This window comes from Lasioglossum baleicum, unplaced genomic scaffold (assembly GCF_051020765.1).
Source record: "Lasioglossum baleicum unplaced genomic scaffold, iyLasBale1 scaffold0039, whole genome shotgun sequence".
In the NCBI taxonomy this organism is placed as follows: domain Eukaryota; kingdom Metazoa; phylum Arthropoda; class Insecta; order Hymenoptera; family Halictidae; genus Lasioglossum; species Lasioglossum baleicum.
The window spans coordinates 527,849-555,794 of record NW_027469099.1 but is presented as its reverse complement, the minus strand read 5'-3'; the positions used below and the strand labels follow the sequence as shown (position 1 = coordinate 555,794).

The 27,946-nt window shown below is 50.2% G+C and overlaps 1 protein-coding gene across 1 annotated transcript; it reads left to right on the top strand.

Moving 5' to 3' along the window:
• The first annotated feature begins 3,413 nt into the window (after positions 1-3,413).
• LOC143219527 (uncharacterized) lies at positions 3,414-8,687 on the top strand. The gene has a single exon (XM_076445464.1). The coding sequence runs from the start codon at positions 3,414-3,416 to the stop codon at positions 8,685-8,687; it is 5,274 nt and encodes a 1,757-aa protein (XP_076301579.1).
• Positions 8,688-27,946: the final 19,259 nt, after the last annotated feature.

Sequence of the window (27,946 nt, the reverse complement as noted above, 5' to 3'; positions counted from 1 at the left end):
AATATTATAAAATAAAAGGAGGGGGGTCGACCGGCAGGTCGCATCTTTGTAGAGAGGGGGAGGGGATTATTGCTCCACCTCGCCCCCCGCGACCTGCCCACCCCGGGGGCGCCTTAACGGCCAGCCCCCCTTGGCGGCGGTGGGAGTACTAAGTAGTCCCACCGCCGCCATTACGTCTGCGGCCCCTTACAGGGGGCCTTCGGCCTCGTCGGGGTTGCCCCGCCGATGTTAGCCTCCTGGCGTAGGGGGGGTCGGCTTCCCTCTCCCTCTCCGCTGCCTCCTTCTGCGTTATCACAATCTCGCTGAAGGAGGCAAACGCTGCTCTTGACCTCTCGCTGCCGATCATGTGGTCGACCACGACCGGCAACGAGACGTCCATCCCAATAACGCCCCTTAGGTCCTTGCGCGGCGCCGACCACACTGGACATTCTTCCAGCGTCTGCCGCGCAGAGTCCTGGGCCTCCTCGCAGTGGTGGCACTGCGATCCTCCCAGTGCCAGTTATGAACACACTGTATGAGGAAACGGCGGTATGCAGGTAATTTAACTTATGCGCATGCATTGCTGCAACTTGTGCTGTATAATTTAGAATTTTTGGTACCGCGCCATCCGATTTTTATACATGTGCAAATACTCGTACACGCTGCATTGTATTTTTTCCGCACGCGTCGAGGAGAGGACAGAGGCGAGTTCCGGCTCGCGCCTGTCCCCTCCCACCGTCCCGCCCCCCTGGTCGACCCGCATAAAACTTAAAATACGATAAAATAAAAGATAAAATCAATAAATGAAAACGTGTATAGATAAAACAAATAAAATAAAAGTCAATAAATAAATAAATAATAATAAGTAAATAAATACAATGGACAAAACACAACAAACATAAGAAGGGGGGCAAAATAAAGGGGAATAAATGATAAAGATACAATTTATAATATAGAATATAAAATATATATAGAATAAAATGAAATATTATAAAATAAAAGGATGGGGGTCGACCGGCAGGTCGCATCTTTGTAGAGGGGGGAGGGGATTATTGCTCCACCTCGCCCCCCGCGAGCTGCCCACCCCGGGGGCGCCTTAACGGCCAGCCCCCCTTGGCGGCGGTGGAAGTACTAAGTAGTCCCACCGCCGCCATTACGTCTGCGGCCCCTTACAGGGGGCCGTCGGACTCGTCGGGGTTGCCCCGCCGATGTTAGCCTCCTGGCGTAGAGGGGGTCAGCTTTCCTCTCCCTCTCCGCTGCCTCCTTCTGCGTTATCACAATCTCGCAGAAGGAGGCAAACGCTGCTCTTGACCTCTCGCTGCCGATCATGTGGTCTGACCACGACCGGCAACGAGAGGTCCATCCCAATAACGTCCCTTAGGTCTCTGCGCGGTGCCGACCACGCTGGACATTCGTCCAGCGTATGCCGCGCAGAGTCCTGGGCCTCCTCGCAGTGGTGGCACTGCGATCCTCCCAGTGCCAGTTATGAACACACAGTTTGAGGAAACGGCGGTATGCAGGTAATTTAACTTATGCGCATGCATTGCTGCAACTAGTGCTGTATAATTTAGAATTTTTGTTACCACGCCATCCGATTTGTATACATGTGCAAATACTCGTACACGCTGCATTGTATTTTTTTCCGCACGCGACAAGGAGGGGACAGAGGCGAGTTCCGGCTCGCGTCTGTCCCCTCCCACCGTCCCGCCCCCCTGGTTGACCCGCATAAAACTTAAAAATACGATAAAATAAAAGGTAAAATCAATAAATGAAAACGTGTATAGATAAAATAGATAAAATAAAAGTCAATAAATAAATAAATAATAATAAGTAAATAAATACAATGGACAAAACACAACAAACATAAGAAGGGGGGCAAAATAAAGGGGAATAAAAGATAAAGATAAAATTTATAATATAGAATATAAAATATATATAGAATAAAATGAAATATTATAAAATAAAAGGAGGGGGGTCGACCGGCAGGTCGCATCTTTGTAGAGGGGGGGAGGGGATTATTGCTCCACCTCGCCCCCCGCGACCTGCCCACCCCGGGGGCGCCTTAACGGCCAGCCCCCCTTGGCGGCGGTGGAAGTACTAAGTAGTCCCACCGCCGCCATTACATCTGCGGCCCCTTACAGGGGGCCGTCGGCCTCGTCGGGGTTGCCCCGCCGATGTTAGCCTCCTGGCGTAGGGGGGTCGGCTTCCCTCTCCCTCTCCGCTGCCTCCTTCTGCGTTATCACAATCTCGCTGAAGGAGGCAAACGCTGCTCTTGACCTCTCGCTGCCGATCATGTGGTCGACCACGACCGGCAACGAGAGGTCCATCCCAATAACGTCCCTTAGGTCTCTGCGCGGTGCCGACCACGCTGGACATTCGTCCAGCGTATGCCGCGCAGAGTCCTGGGCCTCCTCGCAGTGGTGGCACTGCGATCCTCCCAGTGCCAGTTATGAACACACAGTTTGAGGAAACGGCGGTATGCAGGTAATTTAACTTATGCGCATGCATTGCTGCAACTAGTGCTGTATAATTTAGAATTTTTGTTACCACGCCATCCGATTTGTATACATGTGCAAATACTCGTACACGCTGCATTGTATTTTTTTCCGCACGCGACAAGGAGAGGACAGAGGCGAGTTCCGGCTCGCGTCTGTCCCCTCCCCCCGTCCCGCCCCCATGGTTGACCCGCATAAAACTTAAAAATACGATAAAATAAAAGGTAAAATCAATAAATGAAAACGTGTATAGATAAAATAGATAAAATAAAAGTCAATAAATAAATAAATAATAATAAGTAAATAAATACTGTTAAACGCGAACGATACAGTTTCGTATGATTCAGCGCCGCGACCACCCCCCTCGTCGTCCCTACAGCACCGCGGCGAGTCTTCACCTCGAAGCGAGCTCCCGTATGTGTGTACGGTGGGGGAATCCACCGATTACCGGTAAATAGGACCCCCAGCCAGTTTGAAGGCGCGTTCCGTTGTAACCTCCTCTGCGAGTACACACGCGAGTTATATAATAGCTACGAGCAAGTTTCAAAAACGACCGATAATCTCCTCTGCGAGAAACACGTAGAATAATCTCCCCTGCGAGCTCTGTTCTTTCGGGTTAAAGTGCGTCCGTAGCCTCAGCAACAATAAAGTGCTTGTTTTGTGAACCGTAACACGCGGGTGGAACGATTGACTGAAACCTCTCACGAATATCCAATCTCCGACCGAATTTTCTCCTGTCCTTCTTCACGCGAGTCCAACGCATTTATCGTTCACGGATCCTCAGTTCCCTAAAGGGTTCGTGTAACAGTTTTTGGTCCTTCGAGCCGGATTAGTGAAGAAACCTGGATCGTTCGGAAAACGTTAGAGGCGAAACCAACCGTCCATTTCAAACGTTCGTGTCGGGTCTCGTGACTTTCAAAGTAAAAACACGCTGTGAACATGAATACAAGTGTCACGGAGACCTTCGAAGCGGTGCTGGAGCGGCAAACACAGGCGTTTGCTCAACTCACGAAAATATTGGCGAATACGAAGAAAAAAGGGGTCGACAACTACACCGTGGAGTATCTGGACACCAGGCTGACCATGTATCAGGAGACCTGGACCCAGATTACTTCTTTCAACGGGTACCTCCAAGCGTACCGGAAAGCGGACCGGACGAAAGAAGACCTACCTTACTTCAAGGCCGGAACAATGGATCGGATGGAGGACGCGTACCTTGATGGCTGGTCCTACCTACGGGAGCAGCTGGCCCATCTACGCCCCCCCATCACACCCCCTGCGGCGAATTCATCTATGGCGTTTCCAGCTAGCATGGTAACTCGTCCCGCGCATGTTAAATTACCCCGGATCGAACTCCCGAAATTTGACGGCGATTACACGCGTTGGAAATCGTTCGAATCGCGATTCAATTCCGCGGTAATTGTAAACGAAACCTTGACGGGCTCAGAACGATTGCAGTACTTGCTTAGCGCATTGTCGGGCGAAGCACTAGAATCGATACAGCACCTCGATGTAACGGACGCGAACTTCCAGATCGGCTGGACACGTCTCAAGGAAATTTACGATAACGAACGAGTCATTGTACATACGCTGATGCAAAAACTTTATTCCTTGAAATCGATCAAATTGTCGCAGCTCGACTCGCTGAATCAGTTCACGATTCATTATCGTAACACCCTCGAGGCGTTGTACAAGTTAGGTAGAGGCACGAAAGAGGATCATCTCGTTTATTTCGTTTCGAGCAAGTTCGACCGCGAATTAGAAACGGAGTGGAACAAAACCCTCGGAGATGCACGAACCTACCCAACATACGCGGCGATGGAAAAGTTTGTTTTAGAACAAACCGCGGCGGTTAAGATGTCCAATCAACCGACGCAACAACTACAATCCTCCGCGGGTCCTGCGAAACCGTTACGACAAAAAACGAACGCGCACGTGATTGAAGAAAGTAGGCCGTCTCCTACTTGCTTTCTTTGCAAAGAAGCGCACGTACCCCGCGACTGTAGCATGTTCCGTAGCCTCTCGCCACTAGCGCGCTTCGAGACGCTGAAAAGTCAACACGCGTGCATAAATTGCCTCGGCGCGAATCACACCGTGTCGAATTGCCCGAGCACAAACGTGTGTAGACAGTGTGGTGAAAAGCACCACACATTGCTGCACCGCGGAGAATCCAGGGCCCTCAGCAGACCCAAAACGAGTGGTTACCGAAACCATGCATCTTCGGTCCAGCCCTCGAGATTAGACGCGTCTACCACTCTTCAGACACCGTTATCGGCTCAAGCCCCTGCGCGGCCCGTGAATTCAGAAGAAATCGGTAGTAACGTTGCGACACATTTCGCCGAAGCCAGTCCGAATGGCATTCAGACTGTCCTACTGGCTACCGCAATGGTCAAAGTTTTCGCGCCCAACGGTCAGTCGCGATTAGCCCGCGCGCTATTAGACCAGGGGTCTCAATCCTCGTTCGTGTCCACCAATCTTGTACAGCAGCTACGTTTACAAAAAGTCCGAGCACCGATTTCCGTGACTGGTCTCGGCGGCGAACGAACAAGCACCATTGATTATAGTGTGCAACTGCAGATAGGTTCGTCCAAACAGGAGTCACCAGCACTGTTAACCCGTGCGTTCATAGTGCGCGGTATAACGCAGTACGCGCCGCCGGCGATCCAGATGGAAAATTACAGCGCCCTGTTCGATCTCGCGCTCGCGGACCCCGAGCCCGCATCAAAGCAACGTATCGAATTGCTCCTAGGCGCGGATATCTTCGCGCAAATTCTACGACCTGGCGTTCGACTCCCCAGTAACCAAGGACCGATTGCGCAAAATACGGTATTCGGTTGGATCTTGTCCGGATGCATCAACACCCCGGAAAACCATCGCGTCGCGGTTACCACGCATCACGGGACAATCACGGATCCACTCGAACGTGCGTTAACTCGTTTTTGGGAAACGGAAGCGGTCCCTGAAACGCGTATCCTCACTCCCTTGGAAATAGAATGCGAGCGGCACTTCGAAAAAACCTACTCGCGCGACGCTACCGGCAGATTCGTGGTGCGGTTACCGTTTCTCAAGTCGGTCCCCGAGGACTTCCTCGGAGATTCACTCCGAGGAGCCACCGCGTCACTGGCACGTCTGACCCGGAAACTACGCGAAAACGAGGCGGTAAAATGCGAATATAATGCGTTCATCCGCGAGTATGAGTCGCTCGGCCACATGAACCGTCTCGATGGCGTCGACCGTTCCAGGAATTACATTCCACATCGCGCCGTTCTCCGAGAGGAAAGCTTGACTACAAAGCTCCGAGTCGTTTTTAATGCGTCGAGCCAAACGTCTAGCGGATACTCCTTAAACGACATCCTACTTACTGGTCCGAAGTTACAGTTAGATATCACTCACATCTTATTAGCGTGGCGAATCCACAAATATGTTCTAGTGGCGGACATTGAGAAAATGTTCCGTCAAATTCTCATCCACCCACAAGATCGCAAATATCAATGCATCTTGTGGAGAAGCGAATCTACCGGTAATCTCGAGACGTTCGAATTGAATACGGTAACCTACGGAACCGCCTGCGCCCCGTACCTCTCGATGCGCGTTATACAAGAAGTAAACAAGTTGGAAGGTTCGGAATACCCCCTCGCGTCCCCGATTCTTCGCAACAGTGTTTATGTCGACGACGTATTCATGGGCGCGCCGGACAAACAGCTGCTCGAACAGACTAGAATACAAGTCTGTCAGCTGTTGTCTCGAGGCGGATTCAATCTGCGAAAATGGGCGGGCAACGATGCCGAATCCCTGCGAAATATTCCCGCAGCCACACATTCACACGCGGTGGATCTGCGAATATTCAATGCTTCGGAACTCAAAGTCCTCGGAATCAGGTGGATCCCCTCGGACGACACGTTCTATTTTGACTTACAAAAACTGGCGGTCAGAAAGGAGAAGATGAGCAAGCGCGAATTGCTCTCGGAGATTGCGACGTTGTTCGACCCTCTAGGATGGTTGTCTCCAATTGTTGTTCGAGCCAAAATCTTGATGCAGCAACAATGGCTCGAACGAATCAGCTGGGATGACTGCGTATCGGACGACACCCGCGAAACCTGGAACCTCTTCTGTATGGACTGGCGTGCTTTAACCGCAATGAGGGTCCCGCGGTGGATCCAGTACGCCCCTGACTCACTCGAAATCCAACTACATGGATTCAGCGACGCATCTCGTGCCGCCTTTTCATGCGCGATTTACGCCCGCGTAACGTCGCTCACCGGCGAAACGCATACCACGCTGCTCACAGCTAAATCGCGAGTAGCTCCAATAAAAACTGTCTCTATCCCTATCCTCGAGTTAAACGGAGCCGTCATGCTAACTGAATTGGCCGCTCACGTGACCCACTCGATCGGGATACCGGTAACGAAGACAGTTTGCTGGACGGACTCCACGATTGTCCTCGCATGGTTGCGGAAACACCCAGCAGAATGGAAGACCATGGTGGCCAACAGGACGTCCAAGATCCACTCCACACTGCCGAATGCCGTCTGGAGACACGTGCCGACGCACTACAATCCTGCAGACCTGAATTCGCGTGGTGTAAGTGCAGAAGCACTGCTGTCATCGACGCTGTGGATCGAGGGTCCATCGTGGTTGAAGAGGGACGAAGAAGACTGGCCCGTTCAGCAGACCTACGAAACGGAGGAGGAAAAATGTAAAACCGCCGTACATAATACGGTCACAATCAAAGATTGGGATGCTCTGTCTCGCTTCTCTAGCTGGCAACGCCTAATCCGCGTATTCTGTCACGTGCGGCGATTTATAAACACGGTGCGAAAGCAAACAAGCACCGCGCCCCCCTCGTTCCTCACCGTCTCGGAGCTACGCGATTCGGAAATAACAATACTGCGAATAATCCAACGCAGCTCGTTCGCAACCGAAATCGCCGCGTTCGCGCGGAACAAACCGTTGACCAGTGGCTCGTCGCTTTTGCCGCTCAGCCCTTTCATCGACCAATGCGGAGTCGTACGCGTAGGCGGGAGGCTCAGAAACTCCTTTCTGCCTTGGGAAACGAAGCACCCCGCGATATTGCCGAAACATCACGTTTCCGACCTCATTATTCGGGAATCGCATCTTCTCTCCTTGCATGGCGGAAATCAAATCACGACGTACACAACAAGACAAAAATATTGGATCCTAGGGTTGCGTAATTCGGTCCGTCGCGTGATTCATAAGTGCGTCAAATGCGCGCGTTGGCGGGCGGAAACTGCAACGCAGGTAATGCAAGACCTCGTGACGTCACGTTGCCGTCCGTCCCCTCCATTCTCTCACATTGGAGTCGATTACGCCGGTCCCTACCAAGTACGAGACGCACCCGGGCGCGGAAAGCGAACTTATAAAAAATACATTGCAGTATTTATCTGTTTTGCTACTCACGCGGTCCATTTAGAGTTGGTTGATGATTGCTCCACGGCTGCCTTCCTCGCAGCCTTCGACCGCTTCACGTCCAGACGTGGTGTTCCTCAGACGATCACTAGCGACAATGGCACGAATTTCGTAGGCGCGTCCAACGAACTCGCTCGACACTTCGTCGAAGTCACAAATTCGCCGGAATTGAAAAATCGATGCTCCACTCTTCTTATTCAGTGGAAGTTCTATCCCCCGGGCGCTCCTCATCACGGAGGAATGCAGGAAGCCGCAGTCCGGTCAACCAAGCATCATCTTCGTCGTATCATGGGGTCGTTCGCGTCAACCTCCGAAGAGATGTCCACACTGCTTTGCAAGGTGGAAGCCACGTTAAACTCGCGTCCGATTACTCGGGTGCGCGACGACCCAGAGTGTCTTGAAATCCTTACGCCAGGGCACTTTTTAACCGGTAGTCCGCTGATTTCACGTCCGGTTCCTCCCGTGATTGACGAGCCGACAACGCACTTATCACGATGGCAACAAGTGCAAAAATTCCACGAACTGCTGTGGCGCGTATGGTCCCGCGAGTACTTGCAGGAACTGCAGTCGCGGTACAAATGGCAAACTGAACAAAAGGATCTGACTGTAGGAGCGGTAGTCCTCTTGGACAACCCCCTACTACCTCCTAACAAATGGGAATTAGGGAGGGTCGTAAAAACGTTCCCAGGTAAAGACGGCCACGTACGAGTGGTGGAGGTTAAGACCGCGTCCTCAACATATAAACGACCCATCACTCGTGTCTGCCAGTTACCAGTAAACAACTGAAGGCACCCCCCGAATAATGTTGTCGAGCGTGCGACGTCACGACCTACGTGACATAATAGTCGCGGCCGGCCGTCGGCCCAGGTGTCGTCATCCGAAACATTGTAAATATTGTAAATAGTTAGTATGTGTGTGTATGTGTACGTATGTATGGGGAGCTCTTCGAGATATATAGATTATCCGTTTCTGTTGCGCGACCGCGCAAGGCGGGCGGTTTGTTAAACGCGAACGATACAGTTTCGTATGATTCAGCGCCGCGACCACCCCCCTCGTCGTCCCTACAGCACCGCGGCGAGTCTTCACCTCGAAGCGAGCTCCCGTATGTGTGTACGGTGGGGGAATCCACCGATTACCGGTAAATAGGACCCCCAGCCAGTTTGAAGGCGCGTTCCGTTGTAACCTCCTCTGCGAGTACACACGCGAGTTATATAATAGCTACGAGCAAGTTTCAAAAACGACCGATAATCTCCTCTGCGAGAAACACGTAGAATAATCTCCCCTGCGAGCTCTGTTCTTTCGGGTTAAAGTGCGTCCGTAGCCTCAGCAACAATAAAGTGCTTGTTTTGTGAACCGTAACACGCGGGTGGAACGATTGACTGAAACCTCTCACGAATATCCAATCTCCGACCGAATTTTCTCCTGTCCTTCTTCACGCGAGTCCAACGCATTTATCGTTCACGGATCCTCAGTTCCCTAAAGGGTTCGTGTAACATGGACAAAACACAACAAACATAAGAAGGGGGGCAAAATAAAGGGGAATAAAAGATAAAGATAAAATTTATAATATAGAATATAAAATATATATAGAATAAAATGAAATATTATAAAATAAAAGGAGGGGGGTCGACCGGCAGGTCGCATCTTTGTAGAGAGGGGGAGGGGATTATTGCTCCACCTCGCCCCCCGCGAGCTGCCCACCCCGGGGGCGCCTTAACGGCCAACCCCCCTTGGCGGCGGTGGATGTACTAAGTAGTCCCACCGCCGCCATTACGTCTGCGGCCCCTTACAGGGGGCCGTCGGACTCGTCGGGGTTGCCCCGCCGATGCAAGCCTCCTGGCGGAGAGGGGGTCGGATTTCCTCACCCTCTCCGCTGCCTCCTTCTGCGTAATCACAATCTCGCAGAAGGAGGCAAACGCTGCTCTTGACCTCTCGCTGCCGATCATGTGGTCTGACCACGACCGGCAACGAGAGGTCCATCCCAATAACGTCCCTTAGGTCTCTGCGCGGTGCCGACCACGCTGGACATTCGTCCAGCGTATGCCGCGCAGAGTCCTGGGCCTCCTCGCAGTGGTGGCACTGCGATCCTCCCAGTGCCAGTTATGAACACACAGTTTGAGGAAACGGCGGTATGCAGGTAATTTAACTTATGCGCATGCATTGCTGCAACTAGTGCTGTATAATTTAGAATTTTTGTTACCACGCCATCCGATTTGTATACATGTGCAAATACTCGTACACGCTGCATTGTATTTTTTTCCGCACGCGACAAGGAGGGGACAGAGGCGAGTTCCGGCTCGCGTCTGTCCCCTCCCACCGTCCCGCCCCCCTGGTTGACCCGCATAAAACTTAAAAATACGATAAAATAAAAGGTAAAATCAATAAATGAAAACGTGTATAGATAAAATAGATAAAATAAAAGTCAATAAATAAATAAATAATAATAAGTAAATAAATACAATGGACAAAACACAACAAACATAAGAAGGGGGGCAAAATAAAGGGGAATAAAAGATAAAGATAAAATTTATAATATAGAATATAAAATATATATAGAATAAAATGAAATATTATAAAATAAAAGGAGGGGGGTCGACCGGCAGGTCGCATCTTTGTAGAGGGGGGGAGGGGATTATTGCTCCACCTCGCCCCCCGCGACCTGCCCACCCCGGGGGCGCCTTAACGGCCAGCCCCCCTTGGCGGCGGTGGATGTACTAAGTAGTCCCACCGCCGCCATTACGTCTGCGGCCCCTTACAGGGGGCCGTCGGACTCGTCGGGGTTGCCCCGCCGATGCAAGCCTCCTGGCGGAGAGGGGGTCGGATTTCCTCACCCTCTCCGCTGCCTCCTTCTGCGTAATCACAATCTCGCAGAAGGAGGCAAACGCTGCTCTTGACCTCTCGCTGCCGATCATGTGTTCGACCACGACCGGCAACGAGAGGTCCATCCCAATAACGCCCCTTAGGTCTCTGCGCGGCGCCGACCACGCTGGACATTCTTCCAGCGTATGCCGTGCAGAGACCTGGGCCTCCTCGCAGTGGTGGCACTGCGATCCTCCCAGTGCCAGTTATGAACACACAGTTTGAGGAAACGGCGGTATGCAGGTAATTTAACTTATGCGCATGCAGTGCTGCAACTTGTGCTGTATGATTTAGAATTTTTGTTACCGCGCCATCCGATTTTTATACATGTGCAAATACTCGTACACGCTGCATTGTATTTTTTTCCGCACGCGACAAGGAGAGGACAGAGGCGAGTTCCGGCTCGAGTCTGTCCCCTCCCCCCGTCCCGCCCCCATGGTTGACCCGCATAAAACTTAAAAATACGATAAAATAAAAGGTAAAATCAATAAATGAAAACGTGCATAGATAAAGTAGATAAAATAAAAGTCAATAAATAAATAAATAATAATAAGTAAATAAATACAATGGACAAAACACAACAAACATAAGAAGGGGGGCAAAATAAAGGGGAATAAAAGATAAAGATAAAATTTATAATATAGAATATAAAATATATATAGAATAAAATGAAATATTATAAAATAAAAGGAGGGGGGTCGACCGGCAAGGTCGCATCTTTGTAGAGGGGGCAGGGGATTATTGCTCCACCTCGCCCCCCGCGACCTGCCCACCCCGGGGGCGCCTTAACGGCCAGCCCCCCTTGGCGGCGGTGGAAGTACTAAGTAGTCCCACCGCCGCCATTACATCTGCGGCCCCTTACAGGGGGCCGTCGGCCTCGTCGGGGTTGCCCCGCCGATGTTAGCCTCCTGGCGTAGGGGGGTCGGCTTCCCTCTCCCTCTCCGCTGCCTCCTTCTGCGTTATCACAATCTCGCTGAAGGAGGCAAACGCTGCTCTTGACCTCTCGCTGCCGATCATGTGGTCGACCACGACCGGCAACGAGAGGTCCATCCCAATAACGTCCCTTAGGTCTCTGCGCGGTGCCGACCACGCTGGACATTCGTCCAGCGTATGCCGCGCAGAGTCCTGGGCCTCCTCGCAGTGGTGGCACTGCGATCCTCCCAGTGCCAGTTATGAACACACAGTTTGAGGAAACGGCGGTATGCAGGTAATTTAACTTATGCGCATGCATTGCTGCAACTAGTGCTGTATAATTTAGAATTTTTGTTACCACGCCATCCGATTTGTATACATGTGCAAATACTCGTACACGCTGCATTGTATTTTTTTCCGCACGCGACAAGGAGAGGACAGAGGCGAGTTCCGGCTCGCGTCTGTCCCCTCCCCCCGTCCCGCCCCCATGGTTGACCCGCATAAAACTTAAAAATACGATAAAATAAAAGGTAAAATCAATAAATGAAAACGTGTATAGATAAAATAGATAAAATAAAAGTCAATAAATAAATAAATAATAATAAGTAAATAAATACAATGGACAAAACACAACAAACATAAGAAGGGGGGCAAAATAAAGGGGAATAAAAGATAAAGATAAAATTTATAATATAGAATATAAAATATATATAGAATAAAATGAAATATTATAAAATAAAAGGAGGGGGGTCGACCGGCAGGTCGCATCTTTGTAGAGAGGGGGAGGGGATTATTGCTCCACCTCGCCCCCCGCGACCTGCCCACCCCGGGGGCGCCTTAACGGCCAGCCCCCCTTGGCGGCGGTGGGAGTACTAAGTAGTCCCACCGCCGCCATTACGTCTGCGGCCCCTTACAGGGGGCCTTCGGCCTCGTCGGGGTTGCCCCGCCGATGTTAGCCTCCTGGCGTAGGGGGGGTCGGCTTCCCTCTCCCTCTCCGCTGCCTCCTTCTGCGTTATCACAATCTCGCTGAAGGAAGCAAACGCTGCTCTTGACCTCTCGCTGCCGATCATGTGGTCGACCACGACCGGCAACGAGACGTCCATCCCAATAACGCCCCTTAGGTCTCTGCGCGGCGCCGACCACACTGGACATTCTTCCAGCGTCTGCCGCGCAGAGTCCTGGGCCTCCTCGCAGTGGTGGCACTGCGATCCTCCCAGTGCCAGTTATGAACACACTGTATGAGGAAACGGCGGTATGCAGGTCATTTAACTTATGCGCATGCATTGCTGCAACTTGTGCTGTATAATTTAGAATTTTTGTTACCGCGCCATCCGATTTTTATACATGTGCAAATACTCGTACACGCTGCATTGTATTTTTTTCCGCACGCGACCAGGAGGGGACAGACGCGAGTTCCGGCTCGCGTCTGTCCCCTACCCCCGTCCCGCCCCCCTGGTTGACCCGCATAAAACTTAAAAATACGATAAAATAAAAGGTAAAATCAATAAATGAAAACGTGTATAGATAAAATAGATAAAATAAAAGTCAATAAATAAATAAATAATAATAAGTAAATAAATACAATGGACAAAACACAACAAACATAAGAAGGGGGGCAAAATAAAGGGGAATAAAAGATAAAGATAAAATTTATAATATAGAATATAAAATATATATAGAATAAAATGAAATATTATAAAATAAAAGGAGGGGGGTCGACCGGCAGGTCGCATCTTTGTAGAGAGGGGGAGGGGATTATTGCTCCACCTCGCCCCCCGCGAGCTGCCCACCCCGGGGGCGCCTTAACGGCCAGCCCCCCTTGGCGGCGGTGGATGTACTAAGTAGTCCCACCGCCGCCATTACGTCTGCGGCCCCTTACAGGGGGCCGTCGGACTCGTCGGGGTTGCCCCGCCGATGCAAGCCTCCTGGCGGAGAGGGGGTCGGATTTCCTCACCCTCTCCGCTGCCTCCTTCTGCGTAATCACAATCTCGCAGAAGGAGGCAAACGCTGCTCTTGACCTCTCGCTGTCGATCATGTGTTCGACCACGACCGGCAACGAGAGGTCCATCCCAATAACGCCCCTTAGGTCTCTGCGCGGCGCCGACCACGCTGGACATTCTTCCAGCGTATGCCGTGCAGAGACCTGGGCCTCCTCGCAGTGGTGGCACTGCGATCCTCCCAGTGCCAGTTATGAACACACAGTTTGAGGAAACGGCGGTATGCAGGTAATTTAACTTATGCGCATGCATTGCTGCAACTTGTGCTGTATGATTTAGAATTTTTGTTACCGCGCCATCCGATTTTTATACATGTGCAAATACTCGTACACGCTGCATTGTATTTTTTTCCGCACGCGACAAGGAGAGGACAGAGGCGAGTTCCGGCTCGCGTCTGTCCCCTCCCCCCGTCCCGCCCCCATGGTTGACCCGCATAAAACTTAAAAATACGATAAAATAAAAGGTAAAATCAATAAATGAAAACGTGCATAGATAAAGTAGATAAAATAAAAGTCAATAAATAAATAAATAATAATAAGTAAATAAATACAATGGACAAAACACAACAAACATAAGAAGGGGGGCAAAATAAAGGGGAATAAAAGATAAAGATAAAATTTATAATATAGAATATAAAATATATATAGAATAAAATGAAATATTATAAAATAAAAGGAGGGGGGTCGACGAGAAGGGGAGGGGATTATTGCTCCACCTCGCCCCCCGCGAGCTGCCCACCCCGGGGGCGCCTTAACGGCCAGCCCCCCTTGGCGGCGGTGGAAGTACTAAGTAGTCCCACCGCCGCCATTACGTCTGCGGCCCCTTACAGGGGGCCGTCGGCCTCGTCGGGGTTGCCCCGCCGATGTTAGCCTCCTGGCGTAGGGGGGGTCGGCTTCCCTCTCCCTCTCCGCTGCCTCCTTCTGCGTTATCACAATCTCGCAGAAGGAGGCAAACGCTGCTCTTGACCTCTCGCTGCCGATCATGTGGTCGACCACGACCGGCAACGAGACGTCCATCCCAATAACGCCCCTTAGGACTCTGCGCGGCGCCGAACACACTGGACATTCTTCCAGCGTCTGCCGCGCAGAGTCCTGGGCCTCCTTGCAGTGGTGGCACTGCGATCCTCCCAGTGCCAGTTATGAACACACAGTATGAGGAAACGGCTGTATGCAGGTAATTTAACTTATGCGCATGCATTGCTGCAACTTGTGCTGTATAATTTAGAATTTTTGTTACCGCGCCATCCGATTTTTATACATGTGCAAATACTCGTACACGCTGCATTGTTTTTTTTCCGCACGCGACAAGGAGGGGACAGAGGCGAGTTCCGGCTCGCGTCTGTCCCCTCCCCCCATCCCGCCCCCATGGTTGACCCGCATAAAACTTAAAAATACGATAAAATAAAAGGTAAAATCAATAAATGAAAACGTGTATAGATAAAATAAAAGTCAATAAATAAATAAATAATAATAAGTAAATAAATACAATGGACAAAACACAACAAACATAAGAAGGGGGGCAAAATAAAGGGGAATAAAAGATAAAGATAAAATTTATAATATAGAATATAAAATATATATAGAATAAAATGAAATATTATAAAATAAAAGGAGGGGGGTCGACCGGCAGGTCGCATCTTTGTAGAGGGGGGAGGGGATTATTGCTCCACCTCGCCCCCCGCGAGCTGCCCACCCCGGGGGCGCCTTAACGGCCAGCCCCCCTTGGCGGCGGTGGATGTACTAAGTAGTCCCACCGCCGCCATTACGTCTGCGGCCCCTTACAGGGGGCCGTCGGACTCGTCGGGGTTGCCCCGCCGATGCAAGCCTCCTGGCGGAGAGGGGGTCGGATTTCCTCACCCTCTCCGCTGCCTCCTTCTGCGTAATCACAATCTCGCAGAAGGAGGCAAACGCTGCTCTTGACCTCTCGCTGCCGATCATGTGTTCGACCACGACCGGCAACGAGAGGTCCATCCCAATAACGCCCCTTAGGTCTCTGCGCGGCGCCGACCACGCTGGACATTCTTCCAGCGTATGCCGTGCAGAGACCTGGGCCTCCTCGCAGTGGTGGCACTGCGATCCTCCCAGTGCCAGTTATGAACACACAGTTTGAGGAAACGGCGGTATGCAGGTAATTTAACTTATGCGCATGCATTGCTGCAACTTGTGCTGTATGATTTAGAATTTTTGTTACCGCGCCATCCGATTTTTATACATGTGCAAATACTCGTACACGCTGCATTGTATTTTTTTCCGCACGCGACAAGGAGAGGACAGAGGCGAGTTCCGGCTCGAGTCTGTCCCCTCCCCCCGTCCCGCCCCCATGGTTGACCCGCATAAAACTTAAAAATACGATAAAATAAAAGGTAAAATCAATAAATGAAAACGTGCATAGATAAAGTAGATAAAATAAAAGTCAATAAATAAATAAATAATAATAAGTAAATAAATACAATGGACAAAACACAACAAACATAAGAAGGGGGGCAAAATAAAGGGGAATAAAAGATAAAGATAAAATTTATAATATAGAATATAAAATATATATAGAATAAAATGAAATATTATAAAATAAAAGGAGGGGGGTCGACCGGCAAGGTCGCATCTTTGTAGAGGGGGGAGGGGATTATTGCTCCACCTCGCCCCCCGCGACCTGCCCACCCCGGGGGCGCCTTAACGGCCAGCCCCCCTTGGCGGCGGTGGAAGTACTAAGTAGTCCCACCGCCGCCATTACATCTGCGGCCCCTTACAGGGGGCCGTCGGCCTCGTCGGGGTTGCCCCGCCGATGTTAGCCTCCTGGCGTAGGGGGGTCGGCTTCCCTCTCCCTCTCCGCTGCCTCCTTCTGCGTTATCACAATCTCGCTGAAGGAGGCAAACGCTGCTCTTGACCTCTCGCTGCCGATCATGTGGTCGACCACGACCGGCAACGAGAGGTCCATCCCAATAACGTCCCTTAGGTCTCTGCGCGGTGCCGACCACGCTGGACGTTCGTCCAGCGTATGCCGCGCAGAGTCCTGGGCCTCCTCGCAGTGGTGGCACTGCGATCCTCCCAGTGCCAGTTATGAACACACAGTTTGAGGAAACGGCGGTATGCAGGTAATTTAACTTATGCGCATGCATTGCTGCAACTGGTGCTGTATAATTTAGAATTTTTGTTACCACGCCATCCGATTTGTATACATGTGCAAATACTCGTACACGCTGCATTGTATTTTTTTCCGCACGCGACAAGGAGAGGACAGAGGCGAGTTCCGGCTCGCGTCTGTCCCCTCCCCCCGTCCCGCCCCCATGGTTGACCCGCATAAAACTTAAAAATACGATAAAATAAAAGGTAAAATCAATAAATGAAAACGTGTATAGATAAAATAGATAAAATAAAAGTCAATAAATAAATAAATAATAATAAGTAAATAAATACAATGGACAAAACACAACAAACATAAGAAGGGGGGCAAAATAAAGGGGAATAAAAGATAAAGATAAAATTTATAATATAGAATATAAAATATATATAGAATAAAATGAAATATTATAAAATAAAAGGAGGGGGGTCGACCGGTAGGTCGCATCTTTGTAGAGAGGGGGAGGGGATTATTGCTCCACCTCGCCCCCCGCGAGCTGCCCACCCCGGGGGCGCCTTAACGGCCAGCCCCCCTTGGCGGCGGTGGATGTACTAAGTAGTCCCACCGCCGCCATTACGTCTGCGGCCCCTTACAGGGGGCCGTCGGACTCGTCGGGGTTGCCCCGCCGATGCAAGCCTCCTGGCGGAGAGGGGGTCGGATTTCCTCACCCTCTCCGCTGCCTCCTTCTGCGTAATCACAATCTCGCAGAAGGAGGCAAACGCTGCTCTTGACCTCTCGCTGCCGATCATGTGTTCGACCACGACCGGCAACGAGAGGTCCATCCCAATAACGCCCCTTAGGTCTCTGCGCGGCGCCGACCACGCTGGACATTCTTCCAGCGTATGCCGTGCAGAGACCTGGGCCTCCTCGCAGTGGTGGCACTGCGATCCTCCCAGTGCCAGTTATGAACACACAGTTTGAGGAAACGGCGGTATGCAGGTAATTTAACTTATGCGCATGCATTGCTGCAACTTGTGCTGTATGATTTAGAATTTTTGTTACCGCGCCATCCGATTTTTATACATGTGCAAATACTCGTACACGCTGCATTGTATTTTTTTCCGCACGCGACAAGGAGAGGACAGAGGCGAGTTCCGGCTCGCGTCTGTCCCCTCCCCCCGTCCCGCCCCCATGGTTGACCCGCATAAAACTTAAAAATACGATAAAATAAAAGGTAAAATCAATAAATGAAAACGTGCATAGATAAAGTAGATAAAATAAAAGTCAATAAATAAATAAATAATAATAAGTAAATAAATACAATGGACAAAACACAACAAACATAAGAAGGGGGGCAAAATAAAGGGGAATAAAAGATAAAGATAAAATTTATAATATAGAATATAAAATATATATAGAATAAAATGAAATATTATAAAATAAAAGGAGGGGGGTCGACCGGCAAGGTCGCATCTTTGTAGAGGGGGGAGGGGATTATTGCTCCACCTCGCCCCCCGCGAGCTGCCCACCCCGGGGGCGCCTTAACGGCCAGCCCCCCTTGGCGGCGGTGGAAGTACTAAGTAGTCCCACCGCCGCCATTACGTCTGCGGCCCCTTACAGGGGGCCGTCGGCCTCGTCGGGGTTGCCCCGCCGATGTTAGCCTCCTGGCGTAGGGGGGGTCGGCTTCCCTCTCCCTCTCCGCTGCCTCCTTCTGCGTTATCACAATCTCGCAGAAGGAGGCAAACGCTGCTCTTGACCTCTCGCTGCCGATCATGTGGTCGACCACGACCGGCAACGAGACGTCCATCCCAATAACGCCCCTTAGGACTTTGCGCGGCGCCGAACACACTGGACATTCTTCCAGCGTCTGCCGCGCAGAGTCCTGGGCCTCCTTGCAGTGGTGGCACTGCGATCCTCCCAGTGCCAGTTATGAACACACAGTATGAGGAAACGGCTGTATGCAGGTAATTTAACTTATGCGCATGCATTGCTGCAACTTGTGCTGTATAATTTAGAATTTTTGTTACCGCGCCATCCGATTTTTATACATGTGCAAATACTCGTACACGCTGCATTGTTTTTTTTTCCGCACGCGACAAGGAGGGGACAGAGGCGAGTTCCGGCTCGCGTCTGTCCCCTCCCCCCATCCCGCCCCTATGGTTGACCCGCATAAAACTTAAAAATACGATAAAATAAAAGGTAAAATCAATAAATGAAAACGTGTATAGATAAAATAGATAAAATAAAAGTCAATAAATAAATAAATAATAATAAGTAAATAAATACAATGGACAAAACACAACAAACATAAGAAGGGGGGCAAAATAAAGGGGAATAAAAGATAAAGATAAAATTTATAATATAGAATATAAAATATATATAGAATAAAATGAAATATTATAAAATAAAAGGAGGGGGGTCGACCGGCAGGTCGCATCTTTGTAGAGGGGGGAGGGGATTATTGCTCCACCTCGCCCCCCGCGAGCTGCCCACCCCGGGGGCGCCTTAACGGCCAGCCCCCCTTGGCGGCGGTGGATGTACTAAGTAGTCCCACCGCCGCCATTACGTCTGCGGCCCCTTACAGGGGGCCGTCGGACTCGTCGGGGTTGCCCCGCCGATGCAAGCCTCCTGGCGGAGAGGGGGTCGGATTTCCTCACCCTCTCCGCTGCCTCCTTCTGCGTAATCACAATCTCGCAGAAGGAGGCAAACGCTGCTCTTGACCTCTCGCTGCCGATCATGTGTTCGACCACGACCGGCAACGAGAGGTCCATCCCAATAACGCCCCTTAGGTCTCTGCGCGGCGCCGACCACGCTGGACATTCTTCCAGCGTATGCCGTGCAGAGACCTGGGCCTCCTCGCAGTGGTGGCACTGCGATCCTCCCAGTGCCAGTTATGAACACACAGTTTGAGGAAACGGCGGTATGCAGGTAATTTAACTTATGCGCATGCATTGCTGCAACTTGTGCTGTATGATTTAGAATTTTTGTTACCGCGCCATCCGATTTTTATACATGTGCAAATACTCGTACACGCTGCATTGTATTTTTTTCCGCACGCGACAAGGAGAGGACAGAGGCGAGTTCCGGCTCGAGTCTGTCCCCTCCCCCCGTCCCGCCCCCATGGTTGACCCGCATAAAACTTAAAAATACGATAAAATAAAAGGTAAAATCAATAAATGAAAACGTGCATAGATAAAGTAGATAAAATAAAAGTCAATAAATAAATAAATAATAATAAGTAAATAAATACAATGGACAAAACACAACAAACATAAGAAGGGGGGCAAAATAAAGGGGAATAAAAGATAAAGATAAAATTTATAATATAGAATATAAAATATATATAGAATAAAATGAAATATTATAAAATAAAAGGAGGGGGGTCGACCGGCAAGGTCGCATCTTTGTAGAGGGGGGAGGGGATTATTGCTCCACCTCGCCCCCCGCGACCTGCCCACCCCGGGGGCGCCTTAACGGCCAGCCCCCCTTGGCGGCGGTGGAAGTACTAAGTAGTCCCACCGCCGCCATTACATCTGCGGCCCCTTACAGGGGGCCGTCGGCCTCGTCGGGGTTGCCCCGCCGATGTTAGCCTCCTGGCGTAGGGGGGTCGGCTTCCCTCTCCCTCTCCGCTGCCTCCTTCTGCGTTATCACAATCTCGCTGAAGGAGGCAAACGCTGCTCTTGACCTCTCGCTGCCGATCATGTGGTCGACCACGACCGGCAACGAGAGGTCCATCCCAATAACGTCCCTTAGGTCTCTGCGCGGTGCCGACCACGCTGGACGTTCGTCCAGCGTATGCCGCGCAGAGTCCTGGGCCTCCTCGCAGTGGTGGCACTGCGATCCTCCCAGTGCCAGTTATGAACACACAGTTTGAGGAAACGGCGGTATGCAGGTAATTTAACTTATGCGCATGCATTGCTGCAACTGGTGCTGTATAATTTAGAATTTTTGTTACCACGCCATCCGATTTGTATACATGTGCAAATACTCGTACACGCTGCATTGTATTTTTTTCCGCACGCGACAAGGAGAGGACAGAGGCGAGTTCCGGCTCGCGTCTGTCCCCTCCCCCCGTCCCGCCCCCATGGTTGACCCGCATAAAACTTAAAAATACGATAAAATAAAAGGTAAAATCAATAAATGAAAACGTGTATAGATAAAATAGATAAAATAAAAGTCAATAAATAAATAAATAATAATAAGTAAATAAATACAATGGACAAAACACAACAAACATAAGAAGGGGGGCAAAATAAAGGGGAATAAAAGATAAAGATAAAATTTATAATATAGAATATAAAATATATATAGAATAAAATGAAATATTATAAAATAAAAGGAGGGGGGTCGACCGGTAGGTCGCATCTTTGTAGAGAGGGGGAGGGGATTATTGCTCCACCTCGCCCCCCGCGAGCTGCCCACCCCGGGGGCGCCTTAACGGCCAGCCCCCCTTGGCGGCGGTGGATGTACTAAGTAGTCCCACCGCCGCCATTACGTCTGCGGCCCCTTACAGGGGGCCGTCGGACTCGTCGGGGTTGCCCCGCCGATGCAAGCCTCCTGGCGGAGAGGGGGTCGGATTTCCTCACCCTCTCCGCTGCCTCCTTCTGCGTAATCACAATCTCGCAGAAGGAGGCAAACGCTGCTCTTGACCTCTCGCTGCCGATCATGTGTTCGACCACGACCGGCAACGAGAGGTCCATCCCAATAACGCCCCTTAGGTCTCTGCGCGGCGCCGACCACGCTGGACATTCTTCCAGCGTATGCCGTGCAGAGACCTGGGCCTCCTCGCAGTGGTGGCACTGCGATCCTCCCAGTGCCAGTTATGAACACACAGTTTGAGGAAACGGCGGTATGCAGGTAATTTAACTTATGCGCATGCATTGCTGCAACTTGTGCTGTATGATTTAGAATTTTTGTTACCGCGCCATCCGATTTTTATACATGTGCAAATACTCGTACACGCTGCATTGTATTTTTTTCCGCACGCGACAAGGAGAGGACAGAGGCGAGTTCCGGCTCGCGTCTGTCCCCTCCCCCCGTCCCGCCCCCATGGTTGACCCGCATAAAACTTAAAAATACGATAAAATAAAAGGTAAAATCAATAAATGAAAACGTGCATAGATAAAGTAGATAAAATAAAAGTCAATAAATAAATAAATAATAATAAGTAAATAAATACAATGGACAAAACACAACAAACATAAGAAGGGGGGCAAAATAAAGGGGAATAAAAGATAAAGATAAAATTTATAATATAGAATATAAAATATATATAGAATAAAATGAAATATTATAAAATAAAAGGAGGGGGGTCGACCGGCAAGGTCGCATCTTTGTAGAGGGGGGAGGGGATTATTGCTCCACCTCGCCCCCCGCGAGCTGCCCACCCCGGGGGCGCCTTAACGGCCAGCCCCCCTTGGCGGCGGTGGAAGTACTAAGTAGTCCCACCGCCGCCATTACGTCTGCGGCCCCTTACAGGGGGCCGTCGGCCTCGTCGGGGTTGCCCCGCCGATGTTAGCCTCCTGGCGTAGGGGGGGTCGGCTTCCCTCTCCCTCTCCGCTGCCTCCTTCTGCGTTATCACAATCTCGCAGAAGGAGGCAAACGCTGCTCTTGACCTCTCGCTGCCGATCATGTGGTCGACCACGACCGGCAACGAGACGTCCATCCCAATAACGCCCCTTAGGACTTTGCGCGGCGCCGAACACACTGGACATTCTTCCAGCGTCTGCCGCGCAGAGTCCTGGGCCTCCTTGCAGTGGTGGCACTGCGATCCTCCCAGTGCCAGTTATGAACACACAGTATGAGGAAACGGCTGTATGCAGGTAATTTAACTTATGCGCATGCATTGCTGCAACTTGTGCTGTATAATTTAGAATTTTTGTTACCGCGCCATCCGATTTTTATACATGTGCAAATACTCGTACACGCTGCATTGTTTTTTTTTCCGCACGCGACAAGGAGGGGACAGAGGCGAGTTCCGGCTCGCGTCTGTCCCCTCCCCCCATCCCGCCCCTATGGTTGACCCGCATAAAACTTAAAAATACGATAAAATAAAAGGTAAAATCAATAAATGAAAACGTGTATAGATAAAATAGATAAAATAAAAGTCAATAAATAAATAAATAATAATAAGTAAATAAATACAATGGACAAAACACAACAAACATAAGAAGGGGGGCAAAATAAAGGGGAATAAAAGATAAAGATAAAATTTATAATATAGAATATAAAATATATATAGAATAAAATGAAATATTATAAAATAAAAGGAGGGGGGTCGACCGGCAGGTCGCATCTTTGTAGAGGGGGGAGGGGATTATTGCTCCACCTCGCCCCCCGCGAGCTGCCCACCCCGGGGGCGCCTTAACGGCCAGCCCCCCTTGGCGGCGGTGGATGTACTAAGTAGTCCCACCACCGCCATTACGTCTGCGGCCCCTTACAGGGGGCCGTCGGACTCGTCGGGGTTGCCCCGCCGATGCAAGCCTCCTGGCGGAGAGGGGGTCGGATTTCCTCACCCTCTCCGCTGCCTCCTTCTGCGTAATCACAATCTCGCAGAAGGAGGCAAACGCTGCTCTTGACCTCTCGCTGCCGATCATGTGTTCGACCACGACCGGCAACGAGAGGTCCATCCCAATAACGCCCCTTAGGTCTCTGCGCGGCGCCGACCACGCTGGACATTCTTCCAGCGTATGCCGTGCAGAGACCTGGGCCTCCTCGCAGTGGTGGCACTGCGATCCTCCCAGTGCCAGTTATGAACACACAGTTTGAGGAAACGGCGGTATGCAGGTAATTTAACTTATGCGCATGCATTGCTGCAACTTGTGCTGTATGATTTAGAATTTTTGTTACCGCGCCATCCGATTTTTATACATGTGCAAATACTCGTACACGCTGCATTGTATTTTTTTCCGCACGCGACAAGGAGAGGACAGAGGCGAGTTCCGGCTCGCGTCTGTCCCCTCCCCCCGTCCCGCCCCCATGGTTGACCCGCATAAAACTTAAAAATACGATAAAATAAAAGGTAAAATCAATAAATGAAAACGTGCATAGATAAAGTAGATAAAATAAAAGTCAATAAATAAATAAATAATAATAAGTAAATAAATACAATGGACAAAACACAACAAACATAAGAAGGGGGGCAAAATAAAGGGGAATAAAAGATAAAGATAAAATTTATAATATAGAATATAAAATATATATAGAATAAAATGAAATATTATAAAATAAAAGGAGGGGGGTCGACCGGCAAGGTCGCATCTTTGTAGAGGGGGGAGGGGATTATTGCTCCACCTCGCCCCCCGCGACCTGCCCACCCCGGGGGCGCCTTAACGGCCAGCCCCCCTTGGCGGCGGTGGAAGTACTAAGTAGTCCCACCGCCGCCATTACGTCTGCGGCCCCTTACAGGGGGCCGTCGGCCTCGTCGGGGTTGCCCCGCCGATGTTAGCCTCCTGGCGTAGGGGGGGTCGGCTTCCCTCTCCCTCTCCGCTGCCTCCTTCTGCGTTATCACAATCTCGCAGAAGGAGGCAAACGCTGCTCTTGACCTCTCGCTGCCGATCATGTGGTCGACCACGACCGGCAACGAGACGTCCATCCCAATAACGCCCCTTAGGACTCTGCGCGGCGCCGAACACACTGGACATTCTTCCAGCGTCTGCCGCGCAGAGTCCTGGGCCTCCTTGCAGTGGTGGCACTGCGATCCTCCCAGTGCCAGTTATGAACACACAGTATGAGGAAACGGCTGTATGCAGGTAATTTAACTTATGCGCATGCATTGCTGCAACTTGTGCTGTATAATTTAGAATTTTTGTTACCGCGCCATCCGATTTTTATACATGTGCAAATACTCGTACACGCTGCATTGTTTTTTTTCCGCACGCGACAAGGAGGGGACAGAGGCGAGTTCCGGCTCGCGTCTGTCCCCTCCCCCCATCCCGCCCCCATGGTTGACCCGCATAAAACTTAAAAATACGATAAAATAAAAGGTAAAATCAATAAATGAAAACGTGTATAGATAAAATAGATAAAATAAAAGTCAATAAATAAATAAATAATAATAAGTAAATAAATACAATGGACAAAACACAACAAACATAAGAAGGGGGGCAAAATAAAGGGGAATAAAAGATAAAGATAAAATTTATAATATAGAATATAAAATATATATAGAATAAAATGAAATATTATAAAATAAAAGGAGGGGGGTCGACCGGCAGGTCGCATCTTTGTAGAGGGGGGAGGGGATTATTGCTCCACCTCGCCCCCCGCGAGCTGCCCACCCCGGGGGCGCCTTAACGGCCAGCCCCCCTTGGCGGCGGTGGATGTACTAAGTAGTCCCACCGCCGCCATTACGTCTGCGGCCCCTTACAGGGGGCCGTCGGACTCGTCGGGGTTGCCCCGCCGATGCAAGCCTCCTGGCGGAGAGGGGGTCGGATTTCCTCACCCTCTCCGCTGCCTCCTTCTGCGTAATCACAATCTCGCAGAAGGAGGCAAACGCTGCTCTTGACCTCTCGCTGCCGATCATGTGTTCGACCACGACCGGCAACGAGAGGTCCATCCCAATAACGCCCCTTAGGTCTCTGCGCGGCGCCGACCACGCTGGACATTCTTCCAGCGTATGCCGTGCAGAGACCTGGGCCTCCTCGCAGTGGTGGCACTGCGATCCTCCCAGTGCCAGTTATGAACACACAGTTTGAGGAAACGGCGGTATGCAGGTAATTTAACTTATGCGCATGCATTGCTGCAACTTGTGCTGTATGATTTAGAATTTTTGTTACCGCGCCATCCGATTTTTATACATGTGCAAATACTCGTACACGCTGCATTGTATTTTTTTCCGCACGCGACAAGGAGAGGACAGAGGCGAGTTCCGGCTCGCGTCTGTCCCCTCCCCCCGTCCCGCCCCCATGGTTGACCCGCATAAAACTTAAAAATACGATAAAATAAAAGGTAAAATCAATAAATGAAAACGTGCATAGATAAAGTAGATAAAATAAAAGTCAATAAATAAATAAATAATAATAAGTAAATAAATACAATGGACAAAACACAACAAACATAAGAAGGGGGGCAAAATAAAGGGGAATAAAAGATAAAGATAAAATTTATAATATAGAATATAAAATATATATAGAATAAAATGAAATATTATAAAATAAAAGGAGGGGGGTCGACCGGCAAGGTCGCATCTTTGTAGAGGGGGGAGGGGATTATTGCTCCACCTCGCCCCCCGCGACCTGCCCACCCCGGGGGCGCCTTAACGGCCAGCCCCCCTTGGCGGCGGTGGAAGTACTAAGTAGTCCCACCGCCGCCATTACATCTGCGGCCCCTTACAGGGGGCCGTCGGCCTCGTCGGGGTTGCCCCGCCGATGTTAGCCTCCTGGCGTAGGGGGGTCGGCTTCCCTCTCCCTCTCCGCTGCCTCCTTCTGCGTTATCACAATCTCGCTGAAGGAGGCAAACGCTGCTCTTGACCTCTCGCTGCCGATCATGTGGTCGACCACGACCGGCAACGAGAGGTCCATCCCAATAACGTCCCTTAGGTCTCTGCGCGGTGCCGACCACGCTGGACATTCGTCCAGCGTATGCCGCGCAGAGTCCTGGGCCTCCTCGCAGTGGTGGCACTGCGATCCTCCCAGTGCCAGTTATGAACACACAGTTTGAGGAAACGGCGGTATGCAGGTAATTTAACTTATGCGCATGCATTGCTGCAACTAGTGCTGTATAATTTAGAATTTTTGTTACCACGCCATCCGATTTGTATACATGTGCAAATACTCGTACACGCTGCATTGTATTTTTTTCCGCACGCGACAAGGAGAGGACAGAGGCGAGTTCCGGCTCGCGTCTGTCCCCTCCCCCCGTCCCGCCCCCATGGTTGACCCGCATAAAACTTAAAAATACGATAAAATAAAAGGTAAAATCAATAAATGAAAACGTGTATAGATAAAATAGATAAAATAAAAGTCAATAAATAAATAAATAATAATAAGTAAATAAATACAATGGACAAAACACAACAAACATAAGAAGGGGGGCAAAATAAAGGGGAATAAAAGATAAAGATAAAATTTATAATATAGAATATAAAATATATATAGAATAAAATGAAATATTATAAAATAAAAGGAGGGGGGTCGACCGGCAGGTCGCATCTTTGTAGAGAGGGGGAGGGGATTATTGCTCCACCTCGCCCCCCGCGACCTGCCCACCCCGGGGGCGCCTTAACGGCCAGCCCCGCTTGGCGGCGGTGGGAGTACTAAGTAGTCCCACCGCCGCCATTACGTCTGCGGCCCCTTACAGGGGGCCGTCGGACTCGTCGGGGTTGCCCCGCCGATGCAAGCCTCCTGGCGGAGAAGGGGTCGGCTTTCCTCTCCCTCTCCGCTGCCTCCTTCTGCGTAATCACAATCTCGCAGAAGGAGGCAAACGCTGCTCTTGACCTCTCGCTGCCGATCATGTGTTCGACCACGACCGGCAACGAGAGGTCCATCCCAATAACGCCCCTTAGGTCTCTGCGCGGCGCCGACCACGCTGGACATTCTTCCAGCGTATGCCGCGCAGAGACCTGGGCCTCCTCGCAGTGGTGGCACTGCGATCCTCCCAGTGCCAGTTATGAACACACAGTTTGAGGAAACGGCGGTATGCAGGTAATTTAACTTATGCGCATGCATTGCTGCAACTTGTGCTGTATGATTTAGAATTTTTGTTACCGCGCCATCCGATTTTTATACATGTGCAAATACTCGTACACGCTGCATTGTATTTTTTTCCGCACGCGACAAGGAGAGGACAGAGGCGAGTTCCGGCTCGCGTCTGTCCCCTCCCCCCGTCCCGCCCCCATGGTTGACCCGCATAAAACTTAAAAATACGATAAAATAAAAGGTAAAATCAATAAATGAAAACGTGTATAGATAAAATAGATAAAATAAAAGTCAATAAATAAATAAATAATAATAAGTAAATAAATACAATGGACAAAACACAACAAACATAAGAAGGGGGGCAAAATAAAGGGGAATAAAAGATAAAGATAAAATTTATAATATAGAATATAAAATATATATAGAATAAAATGAAATATTATAAAATAAAAGGAGGGGGGTCGACCGGCAGGTCGCATCTTTGTAGAGGGGGGAGGGGATTATTGCTCCACCTCGCCCCCCGCGAGCTGCCCACCCCGGGGGCGCCTTAACGGCCAGCCCCCCTTGGCGGCGGTGGAAGTAC